The 20,373-nt window shown below is 35.6% G+C and overlaps 1 protein-coding gene across 7 annotated transcripts in view; it reads right to left on the bottom strand.

The window, feature by feature from the left end:
* Positions 1 to 13,453: 13,453 nt before the first annotated feature.
* Positions 13,454 to 20,373, bottom strand: part of GV1 — a 120,193-nt gene continuing 113,273 nt past the window's right edge. For all 7 annotated transcript variants that reach the window (XM_067789363.1, XM_067789368.1, XM_067789367.1 and 4 more), the window contains exons 3-5: positions 17,713 to 17,909; positions 15,017 to 15,383; positions 13,454 to 14,504 (exon numbers count right to left, since the gene is read on the bottom strand). In XM_067789363.1, the coding sequence (XP_067645464.1) occupies positions 14,139 to 14,504; positions 15,017 to 15,383; positions 17,713 to 17,909 (930 nt within the window). In that variant the 3' untranslated portion in view covers positions 13,454 to 14,138. The remainder of the gene's footprint in view (positions 14,505 to 15,016; positions 15,384 to 17,712; positions 17,910 to 20,373) is intronic.

Below are 20,373 nucleotides of genomic sequence, written 5' to 3'. Positions count from 1 at the left end.
TGTTTGGCTTTCATTAACATAATTTCTTCGCTCACTTGCCAGAAATTTGAATCAAGTTTTAAAGTCAACCTTAACCTTGGTACTTGCGATTTTAACATAACTAGAGTTCTCCCAGTGGTTTAAATTTAAGCACTTTAAGCGCCACTATAGATTTGCTCTCCTTTCCGTTCATCTACTTTTCTTTGCTTCCCATTTTTTCTTTTTACCCCTTCTTCATTATGATCCTTTTATTTTCCTTACCTTGAATTTTCTCGCCCTTCTGTACTTACCTTTATTTTATTTTATTTGTTATACTCAGTTGAGCAGAGCTCACAGAGTATATTAACTTTGATTGCATAACGGTTGGTTGTACAGGTATGAAGGAATCGAGATAGATATAGACTTTCATATATCAAAATCATCAGTATCGAAAAAAAATTTGATTGAGCCATGTCCGTCCGTCCGTCTGTCCGTTAACACGATAACTTGAGTAAATTTTGAGGTATCTTGATGAAATTTGGTATGTAGGTTCCTGGGCACTCATCTCAGATCGCTATTTAAATGAACGATATCGGACTATAACCACGCCCACTTTTTCGATATCGAAAATTTCGAAAAATCGAAAAAGTGCGATAATTCATTACCAAAGATGGATAAAGCGATGAAACTTTGGTAGGTGAGTTGAACTTATGGCGCGGAATAGAAAATTAGTAAAGTTTTGGACAATGGGCGTGGCACCACCCACTTTTAAAAGAAGGTAATTTAAAAGTTTTGCAAGCTGTAATTTGACAGTCGTTAAAGATATCATGACGAAATTTGGCAGGAACGTTGCTACTATTACTGTATATGTGCAAAATTAGCAAAATCGGATAAAGAACACGTCAACTTTTTAAAAAAAATTTTTTTAAGTCAAATTTTAACAAAAAATTTAATATCTTTACTGTATATTAGTAAATTATGTTAACATTCAAATCCAGTAATGATATGGTGCAACAAAATACAAAAATAAAAGAAAAATTCAAAATGGGCGTGGCTCCGCCCTTTTTGATTTAATTTGTCTAGAATACTTTTAATGCCATAAGTCGAACACAAATTTACCAATCCTTCTGAAATTTGGTAGGGGCATAGATTCTATGACGGTAACTATTTTCTGTGAAAATGGGCGAAATCGGTGGAAGCCATGCCCAGTTTTTATACACAGTCCACCGTCTGTCCTTCCGCTCGGCCGTTAACACGATAACTTGAGCAAAAATCGATACATCTTTACAATACTCAATTCACGTTCTTATCTGAACTTACTTTGTATTGGTATAAAAAATGGCAGAAATCCGACTATAACCACGCTCACTTTTTCGATATCGAAAATTACGAAAAATTAAAAAATGCCATAATTCTATACCAAATACGAAAAAAGGTATGAAACGTGGTATTTTGATTGGTTTATTGACGCAAAAAATAACTTTTGGAAAAGTTTTGTAAAATGGGTGTGACACCTACCATGTTAAGTAGAAGAAAATGAAAAAGTTCTGTAAGGCGAAATCAAAAGCCCTTGGAGTCTTGACAGGAATACTCTTCGTGGTATTACATATAAAAATAAATTAGCGGTACCCGACAGATGATGTTCTGGGTCACCCTGGTCCACATTTTGGTCGATATCTGGAAAACGCCTTCACATATACAACTACCACCACCCCTTTTAAAACACTCATTAACACCTTTAATTTGATACCCATATCGTACAAACACATTCTAGAGTCACCCCTGGTCCACATTTATGGCGATATCTCGAAAAGGCGTCCACCCATAGAACTAAGGCCCACTCCCTTTTAAAATACTCATTAAAACTTTTCATTTGATACCCATATAGCACAAACACATTCTAGAGTCACCCCTGGTCCCCCTTTATGGCAATATCTCGAAAAGGCGTCCAGCCATAGAACTAAGGCACACTCCTTTTTAAAATACTCAGTAACACCTTTCATTTGATTCCCATATCGTACAAACACCTTCTAGAGTCACCCCTGGTCCACATTTATGGCGATATCTCGAAAAGGCGTCCACCCATAGAACTAAGGCCCACTCCCTTTTAAAATACTCATTAACACCTTTCATTTGATACCCATATCGTACAAACACATTCTAGAGTCACCCCTGGTCCACCTTTATGGCGATGTCTCGAAACGGCGTCCACCTACGGAACTAAGGCCCCTCCCTTTTAAAATACTCTTTAACACCTTTCATTTGATACCCCTATCGTACAAACACATTCCAGAGTCACCCCTGGTCCACCTTTATGGCGATATCTCGAAAAGGCGTCCACCCATAGAACTAAGGCCCACTCCCTTTTAAAATACTCATTAACACCTTTCATTTGATACCCATATCGTACAAACACATTCTAGAGTCACCCCTGGTCCACCTTTAGAACTATGGCCCACTCCCTTTTTAAATAATTTTTAATACCTTCCATTTGATACCCATGTCATACAAACACATTCCAGGGTTACCCTAGGTTCATTTTCCTACATGGTGATTTTCCCTTATTTTGTCTCCAAAGCTCTCAACTGAGTATGTAATGTTCGGTTACACCCGAACTTAGGCTTCCTTACTTGTTTTTTTTTTTTATTTCCTTATTAAATTTTCTTCATTTTATTTTGTTTTATTTTTTCTTTATTTTTTCATTTCTTCTTTTCAAATTGTCTTTATTTTATTTTAATTTGTTTTGCTAACTTACAATGAAGTATGTACTCAAAATTGTTGCAAACAACAAATCGAATAAACACTTGTGGGTTTTTATAAACACTTTGCATATCAGCAAACAAAATCACACATTTACAGATATTTGCTGATTCTCGCGCTATACTTCAAACTAGAGGTTTTCGCCGATCACTTAATCGGCGGCGGCGGCGTAGGCTCTATTATATACCTGCGGCGGCGGCGTGTGCGGCGCGCCGGCGTACGCCGGTGTTCTTACTTTAAAAAGCTTGATTTTTCGATTTAAAAAAAAATAGTATTTATGAAACGGTTTGCTTGTATGTATTTAAGGAAATCAACGTGTGGGCTATTTCGGAAAGATCCGAGGTTTTTGCCTCAAGATCTCGCAGACTGTTCAAACATTTTAAGGTGTAGCTCCTTGCGGAGGGATTGTTCCTCGTTCACTTGCTCCAGAGAGGCTTCGAACCTAGCCCCGGTCTTTGGAATTGGTACTGCTGCGTCTGCTGAAAAGAAATAGAGATACATAAAATAGCCACACTTTTGTCTGCATATCACGTGCAAAGCGTAGTTTCACCTAGGGTTAACTCCTAATAAACACAAATTCTTTAAATCAAATGTGGCTCCTTGGCCGCGCACAAAGTTGACTTACGGTTGCTATTAATGGTCTATTAATACTCATGAAACTCGTGGCACAGGGCGCCTCCAGTTTTTTCGGCTGTTTTTAAGAGCTACAATTCCCGATGTGCGAACAGTAGCAATCCCGACCACCAGTCGCTACCAGGCCTTCTGACCCTCACATCATATGCCAGCACAGAAGCTATAGGACTGCGACTTCGAACTCATACCTTCGTCGACGTCATTTTCCTAGAAGCTCTAGGTGTAGCTGCGAAGACTTTCCAACGGATGCTTTTTCCGAGCTACACCAGAGGAACAAATTGAAATGTTAGGGAGTTCGGCCAAAGATGCCGTCATTGCGTAATGGGTGAGAATCGTATAATCCTCGGCGCATCCATATAATTAAAATTTTACAAGGACCCTGGATAAAATTTTTAAAATGTAGACCAGAGTTTGTAGACGTTTGTATTCACATCATTGATTTCAATAGTCTTCGTTAAATCAAAACGATATTTTAGAATGAAAGTTGACCGATTTTAAGTTGAATGATGTTTACTGCTGTTTTCCGGCCCAATGATATAAGAGCTCATTATGGATGACCGCGTAGCTTCAGTTTTCAGACTAGTTCGACTTTCCACTTCGTTAGGGTAGTAGCACACCCGGTCATTTTTTCCACTGTATTGGGAAAGCTTTTGCTTCACCACTTTGAGTGTTCTTGCGAAGGACAAAGCCTCACCTGGTAAATACATATATGTGCCTACGTATTCACATTTGTAAAAGGAGCCGTAACGTGTAGGTGATATTTAAACTTGGTTGATAGGCTATAATCAATGTAATTAACTCCAAAGGAATAGTTTTGAATAAGGCCGCCAACTGTATGTCAAACCGGGAGACTTGGGTGTTGGAAGATGAAGTGTTAAAATTAAAATTAACATTTCAGACGCTATTGTATAGTTTCGCAAATAAACAACAGATGTTTGAATGTAAGCCTTGGGTAATTTTTTTTTTTTTTTTGGAAAAAAGATGCAAATTGATTATATAAATTTATTAGATAACGTTTCTTTTAGTGTTTTGTTTTAATAACTTGGTGAATTGGGTGATGTAAAGTCCGTGTTATGCTGACATCGAAAACGCCTGTTTTTTTAAATAACTTTTGAACAGTTAGAAACGAGTAAAATTTCGCAATTAGTTTTTTATAACTGGCAGTGATGCGCATCCATTGATACCACTTTCGACCATATCAGACCAATTTTCGACTTGAACAATAAATGGCTAAACAGTCTTAAACGAGTAGAAAATATAGTACCGCGCCGCCGATATTTTTGACATTCGGCGGCGGCGTGCGAAAAACGATCCTAATCGGCGGCATATATCTCTACTTCAAACAAAACCACTATTTACACACTCTTCGCTCATTTTCTCGCGAGACAAAATCTCAGTTCGTTTGCATGAGGCCTGCTGGTTTTCTCAATACAACAACACAGGAAGCGTCCATAGTGTGCATGTCACCATTCTCAGAATTTAAATACGCGTTTGAAATTGAATGCAATTTTTAAATTAATATTTTAGCGATATATTTATTTTTTTTAAACATCGATTTGTATATAATTGTTTATACCTTCGAATTATAGTTTGGCCGTGAAAGTAGAGTGAATGTCTAACTAATTCGGAAAAAATGCACTTTTATGTTTTGGCAACAGGGTGACAATATCGTATTGTAACCAATTTACTGAAATTCCGCTTATTCCAAATCTTCTACTAACTTTCGAATCACTAAACTTTAAATGACTCCACTATTCAATAATGTAAAATGGCCTTTATTCAAGTACTTCACAATACTACTACTTCTCGACAGATAGCGTGCTTAAATCAAACTCATTCTGATTGCTCAGATTGCGCTCTTTTATACTCTTCGATTTCCTCGCTCCATACTTCTAAGCGTTTCCAGAATTTACTTAATTACTGCTATAAAATTATAGCTACAGATGCATGTATAGTTTCTCATATGCGTGTGTATATGTGAGTGATACTTGCACAAATTATTGCCTACTTTTGGGAGTATCTCAGATATATGCATAGGTTTGTACGTTGCTCTCCGCTGCTTGTATGGACATATGTGTAGACATAATGATTAATTTGGTTATGTGCATACAAGTCACTGCTCAGTATCGGCTCAGAGATGATAGTATCCCTTAGTGTTGCTAATATTTGTCACAGTATATAATATTTGTTTCGATGTTTCTAAGAAGGAAAAAGGTAGATTCACTAATAAATATACCGAAATAAGTAAGATGTTATTATGTAATTTATACCTCACTGTTTTTGCTTCTTCCCTTTGACTGAAATTATCAGCAGGATCAGATGAGTATCCGAAAGAGTAACAAAGCATCCACGGTCAGAACATTATTTTGATTTATGACCACTTCAAACATTCTCAAGGAAATTAAATATATGACTAAATGGAATGGTCATAACGTCAAATTTCAAATAGTGGCAACGAGCGTTCTGGGTTCAACTCCCGGGCAAGGTAACATCAAAAATATTAGAAAACAATTTTTTTCAAATACAAAAAGTTTCTCTGATCGGCGTCGTCCTTCGGCAGTAATTTGGCATTTCTGCCATCAAAAAGCTCCATCTGTCTTCGTTCGGAGTCGGCATAAAGAATATTGGCCCCCTTCCACCAATTTGTAGGGAAAATTAAAAGGAGCACTACACAAATTGGAAGACAAGCTCGGCCTAAATTTCTTCGGAGGCAAATGGAACCAAGTATTTATTTATGTACAATGGTACAACAGTCAACTCATATTTTCTCAAGAAGACATATGGTCAATGATGGGATGGCCTAAAATATTCAATGTGTTCTTATTAAATCATTCCCAAGATGGTCGTGTCAAGACCTTAATGATGTTTCTTACCGGAACGTAGAAGATCGATATCCGGTAAAGGGCCATGAACATCGATAACATCTCGCAAAGCACAAGTTCCGTACTACAGGTTTGATGACTACTTCGGAACTGGGGGTAATCGGATGGCAAGCGTTACAATTGATAGCAACGCTTGTGACAACAGCGCTTAAGTCTGAGCTATATGAACTTCAATTAATTACTCCGTTGCAGAGATTGTTCCAGAACCACGCACGACTGGACCAATTAACAATAGGTTCCAAAAATTTGCAAAGGGGGGCACTTGCCATTTCGTAGGCCATATTAAAAGTGTTAGTTGAAAGCACTGCGAGGGACAGAATTAGAACTAGTACTGTCTCTCAATGACTTATTCCTGCGCTGGTTCGGAACTTGTGCGATTCGCTGCAGAGCTGCCTTGAGAATAACGCCATAGGCTTCGAATGAAACTCTAGCACTTTACCCACTATTGCAAGGCGTCATACTCAAAATATGGTTCCACATAAACATGCAAACAAAATTAAACTGAGTTTAGAACAAAAAGCTTATTTGTATACATAGTTGAATTTATCACCCATTGGATTTTTTTTTATCCTAAAACCGAGTTTTTGCTATTAGATGGTAATGAATATTAGCTGACGTTATTCAACTAAAGGTTTAGGCTGCTCTAATTGTTTGCGAGTCCTTTGAAATTAGCGACACGGCTTGAGTCGTGAGTCGTCTAAAATGACGTATTTTGAAGTTTTAAGGTTTATAGGGTGATTAGCTGACAAACTTTGACAAGGCTCCCCCTTTTTTCAGGTAGTAAAAAGAGACAATTTGTCTTAATGGAAATCCATTGTAGTAAAATACTGGATAAAAACTTTTTCGGATTTTATTTTTTTGGTCTCAATGTTGTAAAAGTATGGGCTGTGCCTTCTTCCCGAAATGGTGAAAAGTAGTTTTCTTAAAATGCCAAATTTAAAACGCCCATCAAGTAAATTGGATTTACGCGTATTTAAAATGATCATAAGGGCAAAGGCCGCTGACTTTATTTCACCCCGCCGTATATCCATTACATAAAATTCTATTGTCGCATCCTTTTCCTCAAAGGACTCAGAAACTAACCACACAATTTGCAAAGGTAGTCTTTCACCTTGGTCATGTGATGGAATACATTACAAACCAGAGGCCTACCTGTTCAAACAAAATCTTCTTTATGGCACGCTTCGCTTGAAATTTTGGTTATCTTTTGCTTTGATTAATATTTAGGACAATTTTTCGCGAGAAATAGACCAAGTACCTACTTAACCCACCAACCCCGTGTGCACCTTCTTTCCACTCAATATCATATTTGTCGTCATACTCTATTTTATCCTCTTTCTCATCTTCATCTTCATCCTCGCCTTCGTATAGTGAATATGAGACTATGAACTGGCCGGTCCGTGGACCTCACATAGATTGAATGAGTCTATAGGACTATGAATTTAATAGAAATTAAATCGAGCTCAGGATTTTTTCTATTAAATTGGTTCCTAGTCAACATCACAAAAAAGGTACTCTAAATATCGCTCCTACTAATAAAATAGCAACCAAATCGAGCAGTTAGTATCGGAGTTTATTGAGAAAGGCAGTGTGTCACGAGAGTTATGGATATATAACCGGTATGAAACGAATTTTAGTAAGTTTTAGGCCGTTGTTCTACAATTTTGTTGTTGTAGCGATAAGGACCCTCCCAGAAGGCCTAGGGGAGTGTTATCGATGTAGATGGTCCTTTGCCGGATGCAGATTCGGTACGTTCCGGTAACAAGCACCATAAAGGTACTAGCCAGACCATCTCGGGAACGATTTGGTATGACCACATGCAACCTTCTAGGCTATACCGCCCTCCCATCCCCTAAATTCATAAGGAGTTCGGGGTCGCCAGAGCCTCGGCTGTTCAAGAAACAGGATTTGCCACGTGTAGGTGAGGTTGACAATTGGGTTGGAGAAGCTATATATTGCACTGGCAACCCCTTGAATCAATTTGGTATTTTAATCGCCTCTTAGGCCAGGAGTACCTACCGCGGGTATATTCTAAGCCCTCTAACCCGCTACTGGCATCTACAATTTTGTAGTAGGTTTTTTTTATCACATTCGAAGTTTAAACCCATAACAATTGTGATGTCGTTGCTTCGAAATATCTTTGTTAACTAATTTATTTTAACGGTTCTATCACCGAAACTTGCCAGGGGAACCTTGACGTCTAACTTTCTTGATGTTTCCAAACTGATAATACTTTTTTATGCATACCATATAGGATGTATGTACGTATGTATGTATGTATGGTTAATACCAACAGGTAGCGAAACATCCTATCAGTTCCATCGAAACTGTAATTAAAAAAAGGTTAAAAGCACACCAAAGCATTTTCACTAACTTTTAATTATCTTTCCGCGTTAATTGGCGACTAAGCAAACTAAATAACGGTTTGAAATCACTCAAGTAGCCACTCAACAAGTTCAAAAGTCAAATCCGTTAAATACATACAACAAGTGATTGTTACCAGTTTGTTTGCACTTAATTAAATATATTTGGTTTGATGCATACATAAATAATTAAATGGCGAAAAATTGCTTTTTAATTCAAAATTCCGATTATGCAAGAACAGAATTGAATAAACACAAAAAATATTATTTTAGTGGAAGTTTAAGTAGATCACATATTAAAGTTTATTGACATCAATAATACGGTGGCATCAATATGACTTTGGTGGATCTATCACAAACAGCAGTGGCACAACAGATCTAGTTTATTTTTAGACGAAGTTTTTCCAAGAGAAATTAATAAATGCTGGAAAACTTAAAGTTAAATTGTAAGGGTATAGGTTACAAAAAAGTGCGGAAGGGATAGTTTAAGTTATAGATATCATGAAGCTTCGATTTCTATTTTAAAAACATTGGAACTTCCGACTGTTTCGTTCCGGGGTTATGATGGAAGCCGTCCAGCAGGTCAGACCTTTATAGTTCGGTATAAAATTGCCCATTGATGGGAAATTTGTGACATTTACGGAGTGATAATAATTTAACGCTTTCGCAAAGTCGTATTAAAAAATTTTTTGATGTAGGTAAAAAACTTAGAGTTAATTGTATTATTTGATTGATACCTTACAGATATGTAACTTCGAAGAAGGGTACACTTTGACTTTGGATAGAGGATTCGATTGATGAAGTAAATATGTGCCTATTCCGAAAGAATTTATTTCGTTTTCTTGAAATTTGCCGCATATAAGGTAGCTGCTTGCCAAATAACCATGTAGAATAATTTTGTTTTTGGATAGTAGTATAGGGTTTGCTCTATTCGTAAAAACGTATCATCATTTTTAATTGGCGCTTAACCGCATAAGCGGTTTTGATCGTTTCGTAACAAGTTACGCCAGCTATCACTGTTTCACGATAACTGACGCAAATTTTTAGCACCTAGGGAGTCAGGTCTTCCTCTACCTGCCTCTCACAACTCAGTGGAGATGTTCCCTTCCAAATTGCGGTGTTGACTCCTATACTTTCTTGGCCGGAGGAACTCTGCCCATTTGCATAACTTTACCTAGACAGCCTTTGGTTTTTATTCGCTACATTATCTTCATATCTGCCTTAAGTTGATATATCTTATTACTATATCTTCCTCGATACTCACCGTTGGCATCACGTGCAGGACCATAAATCTTCCGAAAAACTTTTCACCTGAGCACTTCAAAAGCCATCTAATTTTCTATCGACACCATCCTTCATACCGGGCCATACATCAGGACAGGTATGATGAGTGGCTTGTAGAGCGTGATGTTTGTTCGTTGCGAGAGTACGCTACCTTTCAATTGCCTACTCAGTCCAAAGTAACACTTGTTGATAAGAATTGTTCTCCATTTTATTGTTAAGTTGACATTGATTGCTGACGAAATCCTTCACAGTTTCGAATTTATATCCGTCAACAGTGACTTGGCTGTCAAGACGTGAATGCGCCCAATCATTTTTTGGATGGCAGCAAGTACTTCGTATTGTACCATTTACCGCAAAACATAATTTTATGCGTCTTTATCTAATCAAGAGAAGGTGGATTTTACGGTGCAAAGCTTGTAAAAACTTTTAATCAACCAAAACATATGAATTTGATTGAAATTAGGCTTTCTGATCAATTTGTTTTGAAGTGCAAGTTATATAAACTCCACTTGTTCGACCCTACGTTTTGCTAGGCTTCGTAGGGTCGAACAAGTGGTTTATATAACTTGCGCTTCAAAACAAATTGGTCAGAAAGCCTAATTTCAATCAAATTATAAAATTAAATTGACCGGAAAAGCAATAAAATATAAAAAAAATATATGAAATTTAATTTAATGCATAATAGCCTCTATTTTCAAAAGTCAAGAGGGTAAATCAATAACCTATTTGAATTTTTTCGATATAGCTTGTTTTAAAAATGATGGCCAACGATTTGAGATTTTAAGCTGGATAGATTAATGAGCAAAATAAATATCGAGGATCATCTTTATTAAATATATCTGCTTAAAATATCTTATATATTATTAATAATTGCTGCTTTTATGTGCAGGTCTATTTTTCACTCTTATTTGGAATCCAAATCTATATATAAAGTTTTGGTTGTAACGATGGAGATTCGTGCTATTAGCGAGCTTTAGGCATTAGTGGTCATAGTGCTTTTGTTTAGCTATATTTTATTAAAATAATTTGTTAAAAATAAACGAATGAGAGCACACCAATAAATCTATTTGTACTATGGCACTATTGTGAATATTTTATTAGAACTAATACTGCATTAATGGCAGTCGCTAACATTCGCCAGATGGCAGCGCAAGCGCATGTAAGTTTTTATTGATAGATGGTTGATTGATATAACAGCTGATTTCTGTTGATATTTGATATGAGACTTTTATATTTGTTGCGCAAGATGCGCACGGGTCCGGCTAGTCAAATTATATAAGTCCAGAATTCTTTTTATACCTTTCATGAAAATAAAATGGTATATTAAGTTTGTTCCGAAATCAAAATTGTAAGTCCTTAAAAGAGAACAGATGGTGAGGTGAGTTGATTTAGCCATGTCCGTCTGTCTGTTTGAACGCAAACCTATACCCTCAATTCTTAAGAAATCTTAATAAGATTTGGTATATTAAGTTTGTTCCGAAATCAAAATTGTAAGTCCTTAAAAGAGAACAGATGGTGAGGTGAGTTGATTTAGCCATGTCCGTCTGTCTGTTTGAACGCAAACCTATACCCTCAATTCTTAAGAAATCTTAATAAGGTTTAGTGAGCTTGTATATATTAGTATCTTTTAACATTTGTCGAAACTGACCGAATAGGACCCCTATAGCATATATGTACCTCCATGCAGTTAGTTTTCTGATATGAGGATTTTCCAATTTTTTCCTCGTTTTAACAAAAAAATCATCAACTGCTTATTCAGATGTTATGCCTTTTTGGAATTTTATCAGATTATTGTTCAGTTTATTTCATTCATATGAAGTACTCGGCACAGCCGAATACAGTCCATTCCTTACTTGGTTTTATATGTATTAAGCAGTATTAGCTTTGTTCCACTTATGACATAAATATCCAAAGTTATTGTAAGAAAATCATTGTAAACATTGGACAATTTCCCGAGAGAATTGGCTTTGAAGAGATTTACAAGGTATAATCGAAACAGCTGTCGCCTTGTCCGTCCTGATGTCACGTTATTTAAATAAATTGGACAATTTCATTTTCGATTGTATGCAGTTGATAAAAAATCAGTCAATAATTAAGTATAGCCAACCCGGGGCAGATACACAAAAACAGCTTTCAGAAGTGAGAAAACATAGCTTGAACGTCTTAACTATATAATCAATTGAAACTTTTTCAAGCCACCTGAAACTTTTTTCAAGCCAAATGAAAATAAAAATCCATCCAAATCTAAGATGGTTTATCTAAGTTAACTCGTTTAAAAGACAACCTCGAACTGTATGTCATGACTGCAGAATTTATAAATTCGAAGAGTCAGATAGAAAAATTGCATACAATATATGATATTTTCCCAATTTGAGCTATTATTTTGCTATAAAGTTAAAAAAACTGTGGGAGTCATTACATAAACCGTGAATAAAAAATACAGACCCTGACTTCGAGTGAAAGTTTAAGATACGGTCAAATTTGACTGGAGTTTGATTTTACTACTTTATTTATTGAGTTTTATGGATCCACAATGTCGCCAATAAGTTGAGCTCAACTTTACTGCAGCTTAAACTCACCCTGAGGAATAGTTGCAGCTTTAAAGAAAAAACTAAGTAAATAGCGGCCGCCGTGGTTTTTTATATATGTATTGTCATTTGCACTTCAATATAAAAATTTTTGAACAGCCCAATTTTTAGAGTTTCTCTCGGTAGAAAAAAAATCTTCATAAAAAAAGTGCAGACTGCCCTTTATGAGTGCTTAGTAGGCGTCCCGCAAGGCAGTGTAATGGACGCAATACTTTATCTACTTTACATGTATGACCTCCCGAATAGCAGAAGGAGTCACTATAGGGACGTTTGCCGATGATGCTGCGGTGCTGGCCGTGGACACTGACCCTAGCGTGACTTCACTCAAGCTCCAAGGAAGTTTAAATAAAATTATCCATTGGCTGAAAGAATGGAGGATTAAATCGAATGAAACAAAATCCGTTCAAGTGACGTTTAGTACCACACGCAACACTTGCCCACCCGTTAAACTAAACGATATTAATATACTACAAAGCGATGAAACAAAGTACCTTGGTATGCACCTCGACAGAAAATTAACTTGGAGGATCCACATATTCAACAAAAGAAAAGCGCTTGGTATCAAACTAAGAAATTTGTATTGACTTATGAACCGAAATTCACAATTATCAGTTGATAACAAAGTCCTGCTTTACTCAGCCATCATAAAACCCATTTGGACATATGGAATACAACTATGGGAAACTGCACCAAACTCAAACATAGAAATTATCCAAAGATTCCAATCGAAAACCCTTAGAATGATTGTAAACGCACCCTATTATGTGACTAACAACCAGCTACGCTGGGATCTAAGGGTTCCAATTATAGCTGAAGAAATCAAAAATTATGCTATTTCACACAACACGAGGCTTTTAACTCACCCCAACCCATTCATTCTAGCCCTGTCAGCAAGACCAACTACTTGGATGCTAAAAAAAAGTGCAGAATTTCATAAACCAGTATAACTTACCCATTTTCAATATCATAATCGAAAAGTAACATCTTAAGATATTATTCAGTTTTATTTATCGTTATATTTATAAAATAATGTTATTATACAATTCATTTTTAAAATATTTATACATTTTGTTCCGTATAGATGTACGCAAATGATTTTTAAATACAATCTGTGCACACTAATTTTTATATGTATATCTATACATATTTACGTATATCAAATAAGTGCGCTATTTACAAACAGTTTTTATATATAATATTATTACGTCCTTCCAATTTACAATAATGTATTATATACATACATACAAACGGCTAAAAAAAACTGATTTCATTTTTAATTTATGGCAAAGCAGGTGTGCAAAGAAATTGTGTGCGCCCTTGAGGGACATTTTCTAACAGTTAAAAATTAAAAAAGATATTTTCACTGAGCACCAAATTTAGAGAGCGCTATTTATAACACTCGAAGACATTTGAAGGCAATTAAGTTCATAAGCAACATCCACCAAAAAAGTAACTGTAAGTTGGTTTTATAAAAACGGCAAACAATCAATTTAAGTGTCAGAAATTTGTAGATTTACCACAAAAAATCGCTGAAGAAAAAATAAAAAAAATAAAAATAAAATAAAAAATTTTACAAAAACATTCGTTAATATTTCCTTCTATTAGTGCCGCTGCTAAAAGGCTAGCGATAGCAATCTTCTTAAGCTGCTGAGACGTTTTCAAACAAACATTCACCTGCTCTTCACGCTCGAGATAGCGTTAGCTTTTTGACCCACCACAGCTGTGTAGGATGACTTTTTCGGTTGCTTCCATAAATTCGATTTACTTTTTGTAAATGTCTGATCTTTTTCGTACGCTAACTCCGTTTGTTTATATGTGTTTGAGCTGATAGTTGGGGCTGCGGTTGCGTTTGTTTTCGCAGCTGATGTTGATGTATCTAAGCTCACATTAGGTTTTGTGGTCACACTGTTGAGTGGTTGAAAAGCGGTAGGTGGTTCAGGATGGGGTAATTGTTGTTGTGCACGTATCAACTGATCTTTATTAAATATTGCAGTAAAAGGTTTATCGATGGTTTGTGCCATTTGTTGGTGTGGAAACTGTAATGAGAAGATGATGTGATGAGAACATGAAACGAGGATGAAATGATTTCAATAGCTACACATTACATGCTAATGAGTACATATAGTTTTCATTGATATGAAATGTGAGAGGATGTAAGGTGTAATTGCCGTTAAACCGACTGCTAGATTAAGATACATGCCTGATACATATACTGCAAGACTTAAAACTATCACAATATTTTCGAACAGGTTAAAAACTAAAACAATTTTCAATATAAACCAAAATGTTTACGAATTTTTATTTTTAAATTGTTTAAATCGAAACAGCTGGCGTTTAAATTTTTCCCAAATTATTTAATAAATTATAAATTAAAAATTGCTTGAAATAAATGTTTTCATACATTTAAAAGCAATAAGGGCAACCCCCGCTTAATGCATACAAATGTTTTAATTTTAATTTTAGTGATTTGTTTGCTTTTGCCAAATTCACCTTTCTAAAATGTTGTTTTCTTAAATTTATTAAACCTATTTTAATAATAGAATCTTACATAATTTTGTGGCACATATTTGACCTTCTCGTATGCTTTGTATTTTTTCGTTTTCTCATTGTATTTGCCATGCAATTTCTTCTCGTAGCCATAGTAATTACTACCACTATTTACATAATTGTTGTTATTGGTGCTGCTCTTGTTCTTTATGATTTGTGGCGCCACTACAGCCGTGTATCTTATACCCACATTGGGTATATATTTTGCTGCCAAACTGCCAGTACCCAAATTCGTGTTGCCCTGTTGAAAGAATGTATTTTTATTGGAGTTCAGCAAAAGGTTACCATAGTAATGAGATGGCTTTTGCCATGCTGTGGGGAAATTGTAGCCATTTGGTCGTGGTCGTGATGGTGGCGGTAAAATATAGCTGAAAGAGAAAAAGAACAACTTTATTCAAATCTCAAAAAATGTTTAAGTTTTTTCATCCATAAATATACGACGGAGCGACCATTGACATGGCCGAAAGGCGCTAATAGCTCTGCGTTTTGAAATTTAATTTATTCTTAGACTGGATCTGCTAAGAAAATGCTGGACAAACACTTTGTTACAGATTTAGCAGTACTTTGTCATAGGTAATAGTCACGGGGTGGACCTCAAAAACGAGTTGTCCAGGACATTGCTCCATATTGAAATTGAAAATATGGCTTGTATAATGTGGAAACCAGAAATAGCATGTAACGGCTATCTACCTAAAAAATAAATGCAGTTCGGGTTTTCACTGATTAACGATCAACGGTATTAAAGTTCGTATCTTCCTCATAATTGGCGTGTGTGGTAGTTATATGGAAAAGAGAGAACTGGAATCGTGAATCCAATATTCGTGAAGACAAGTCGATAACGCCTTGTGCTATCGAATCTTCAGACAAGCTATCGAGATACCATATCTACATAACTCATTCTCGAACTTTGTTTATGAGTAAAATGCTGCGATTCGCTAATAACATAACATTTTATCTGTTCAGATAAAATGTTGATAGTTGGAAAAGCTTAGATCTTTCGCAGAGCCAGACTATTGCAGCATTACTATTCCTGGCTTAAAAGCCAAGCAAGCAATACTCTCAATTATGATGTATAACTCTTCAACCAGGCTTCGGGTATCGATGAGAAATGTCTAAAATATACTTCATATATGTATACTATGTGTGGGTAATGTAATTTAAAGAAAATTGGTAAAGAAGTCTTGAAAAAAGTACATGTTGTGGCGAATGTTGACATCAATAGGCTAGTTAATAATCACGCAACAACAAAAACACTTATGTACAAGGCAATGAAAAGATACCTCACACACACAGATGTAGTCATCAGCCGAAGTTATTACTAACACATACACACGCATATATGTAGCTCAATTACCAAGCAGGAGATACAGCAGTTCTAGTAGGCGAAACTTCTAGACTTTAGTAGAAATATGCAAATGAAGCAAAGGAAAATATAAAAGCAGCGCAAGCTCAGTAGTCAGTATTCAGTTTTGATTTAAGCACGCTATTGGTTGGGAAGTATAAGTGTTATTGTGAAGTAATCTCAAAATAGTCTAATAAAGACCATTTTGCATTATTGAATATTGGAGTTATGTATTCAACAGTTTAGCGATTCGACCGTTAGTAGAAGGTTTGGATTAAGCGGAGTTTCCCTAAATTAGTTACAATATTTAAAAACAAGTGTTGAAACTTCAATTTACGCTCTTCTTTTTCGAACTTTTGGGTATGTATATACATATATTCGATACATTATATATAACAAGCTACGCCGATATATATTTCCTTCAAACAAATTTTTGATGTTTCTCCATGTTTTACCCAAAAACTGAAAGGTTTGGCGCATTTGACCACATCCGCTCGCATCGCGATACAGAGTAAAGCCTCCATTTCTCATAGTTGGCATAGGTTTGACTTGGCTTAACTTGGAAAATTAGCTTTGCTTTAGTTTGGCGGTTGCCGTGGTGTGATGGATGGCTCCCCCTACCAGAGCGAAGGTCAAGGGTTCACGCCCCGGGCAAAGCGGCATCAAAATTTTAGAAACAAGTTTTTTCAATTAGATGAAAACTTTTCTATGCGTGGTCGCCCCTCAGCAGTGTTTGGTAAGCACTCCGAGTGTATTTCTGCCATGAAAACATTCTCAGGGAAAATTCATCTGCCTTGGAGATGCCGTTCGGGGTCGGCATATAAACAAATAAGTCCCATCCCGCCAATTTGTAGGGAAATTTAAACAAGGAGCACGACGAAAACTGAAAGAGAAGCTCGGCCTAAAATCTCTTCGGAGTTTATCGTGCCTTACATTTATTTTTTTTATACTCTACTGAGCACTTAAGATCTGCATGGGACTTGATTTTACCCAAAATTAAAAGAAAAATGGAAATAAACATATTTGCTCTCGAATATATGCCAACGTTTTTAAAGAAATATGAAAATAAAGTACAAAAGCATAAAGGGCATCCAAAACTGCTGACGCTACTTAGAACTTACGTAGAAAATCATATAATCAACATACATACTTCTATGTCAAGTCAAGTATTTCCAAGTGTTGGGTTATCAGTTATATGCAATGCTCATTAAACAGAACTGTAAGTGACAATTCTGAAGTCAAATCAAGTATATGCTAAGTATGAGTAACGTGAGCTTAAGTCCCTTGGTATATTTACACACATACATATCTTTAAGCTGAAAGTTCGTGCCTTAAGTTTTTTTTTTAGTACTTACGTATATGGATTCGGATTTGGGATATCATTGCTTAAGTCCTCCCATACGGGTGCAGGTTCTCGATAAGGTAGCAATGGACGTACTGTAGTTCGTGGCGTTGGTGGCACAATCGGGCCTGTATTTGTATTAAAATGGACACGAATCGCAGAGCAAACGGAAATGAGGCAGGTGACTAGCGCGTATGTGGATTGGGAATGCTGAAATGTAAAATAATTTGAAAACTGTTATAAAATTTTATAAATGAATAACTGACAATTTAATATAACTGTTATTTTCACATTTATAGGCAGACTTCAGGTTCTAAAAATCCACTAATTGTAAAAATCGATGATTTGCGGACGTTTGGGCACACGCTTAACATGGTTTGACTCAAGAGATAATTTAATTTTAAAGAAACAAGACTATAATTTTTATATGTAAACAAGTAAGGAAGGTTAAGTTCGGGTGTAACCGAACATTACATACTCAGCTGAGAGCTTTGGAGACAAATTTTGGAGTTGAATGTTCACATAATTTCCTTATATACTGTAAAGATATTAAATTTTTTGCTACAATTTGGCTTAAAAACAATATATTTAAGTGGGCATATTCGTCATCCGATGTTGGTAATTTTATTAAATTTCATCACGATATCTTCAACGACTGCCAAATTACAGCTTGCAAAACTTTTAAATTACCTTCTTTTAAATGTGGGCGGTGCCACGCCCATTGTCCAAAATTTTACTAATTTTCTATTCTGCGCCATAAGGTCAATCTACTTACCAAGTTTCATCGCTTTATCCGTCTTTGGTAATGAATTATCGCACTTTTTCGGTTTTTTGAAATTTTCGATATCAAAAAAGTGGGCGTGGTTATAGTCCTATTTCGTTCTTTTTAAATAGTGATCTGAGATGAGTGCCCAGGAGCTTACATACCAGATTTCATTAAGATACCTCAAAATTTACTCATGTTATCGTGTTTAGGGACGGACGGACAGGGCTAAATGAATTTCTTTTTTCGCCCAGATCATTTTGATATATAGGAGTCTATATCTACCTCGATTAGTTTATGCCGTTACGGGGTACCGTCATGCGAACAAAATTAATATACTCTGTGAGCTCTGCTCAGCTGAGTATAAAAACTCCGATAGGTAGCGCATGGATCGAAATATTTAAAAAAATCTATTTGTAGTCCGATTTGGCTCATATTTGGAACACCTATTACCTACAGAAATAGAAATCGCTTTATGAAAAAACCGCTAGGTGCGGCAAGGATCAATATATTAAAAATACTCGTATTTGTGTTCCGATTTGGCTCATACTTGGAACAAATATTACATACAGTCCGGTAGAAGTGACAGCAAACTACTCGGAGGTTCGAGGAGGGACAAGCATACGTGGCACCGAGTTGAGTAAAGTCTTTGGAAGGATTATGTACTGGGGACTTAGATTGTAACAAATTGTCGGGAAAGAGTCTTTGTAATAATGAGTCACTAAATGAACTAAATAGAATGAGAAATAATAGGCAATTAAATAAAGACTAAAAACTTGAAAATAAAATAATTTAAAAAAATGTTTAAGTTAAACGGTTTTATTGAAAACAATACTTACATGAAGTAATAAATAATAATACTAAAAGCTAGAAAATAATGAGGTAGGTCCTAGGTACTAGTCATCACACTCCTCACCAATTTAGGGCGTTGATCAGACAATTAAATAAGAGCGTTGGGCGCGTGAAATTTCTAAAAATGTGAGGCGTAGCATAACCTGATTAAGGTTCAGTTGGTCTTAGATACTTATGATTATCAATAGAAAACTTTTAATACAAAGTTTTTTTTTTTTATTGATATAACATAAATTAATACAATTTTTTAAGAATACAGCGATAAACTATTACTGTGTCCATAAAAAGCAAGCTATAATGTTTACCAAATCAATTTTATGCATTACACCGCGTGGCATTCTTTCCATTTCATCTTATATGTCCGTAGTTACATATGTCTGTGATTATTATATGTAGATTAGCAAATATGTATGTATGTAGTTCGCAAAATATGCTTCAAAATCAAATCGATTACAAACGGCCGCGAAACATTGCATAGCACATTCATTGAATTGACACTTTTTCTAAGCTTCTACTGTTTAACGTAATTATTATTTACAACATTCATATAATGTAAATTGTCATGAATAACTACAAATATGTGTCGATATATTCCCAATAAACAATCAACATTTAATATGAGTTTAATTTAAGCTAACATAAGTGAAGCATTTAGCGCGTTGATTTCCAGTTATTACATTGAAAGAAAAAATTTTTAAACTCATCCGAATAACAAGTCAACTCATCGCAAATTTCTGTTTTATTTTTATTTTTATCCATTCTCGTTTTTCGTTTTAACAGTCAAATCAACAGATAAAAACATAAGCCATAACTCTGTTAACTTAACAATTGCTACTCCTCAGAATGCCAATGAAAACTTTTAAAATAACAGATTTCCGCCAATAATAGAATAATAGTGGAGAGGCTGTTCATATGATAGAGATTTCTGTGCCACCATGGTCAAAAGAACAGAGTACTGAACGCCGCTGTCGCAATGACCAATGAAATCAGTTCTTCTAACAGAAAAATCATTTAGATTCATTAAGAATCTGTAATTTTCACAGAATATGTTTAAAATCA

Source organism: Eurosta solidaginis, chromosome 5 (genome assembly GCF_040869045.1).
Source record: "Eurosta solidaginis isolate ZX-2024a chromosome 5, ASM4086904v1, whole genome shotgun sequence".
NCBI lineage: Eukaryota > Metazoa > Arthropoda > Insecta > Diptera > Tephritidae > Eurosta > Eurosta solidaginis.
The sequence above is the reverse complement of the archived record's forward strand: the minus strand, read 5'-3'. Positions and strand labels throughout refer to the sequence as shown.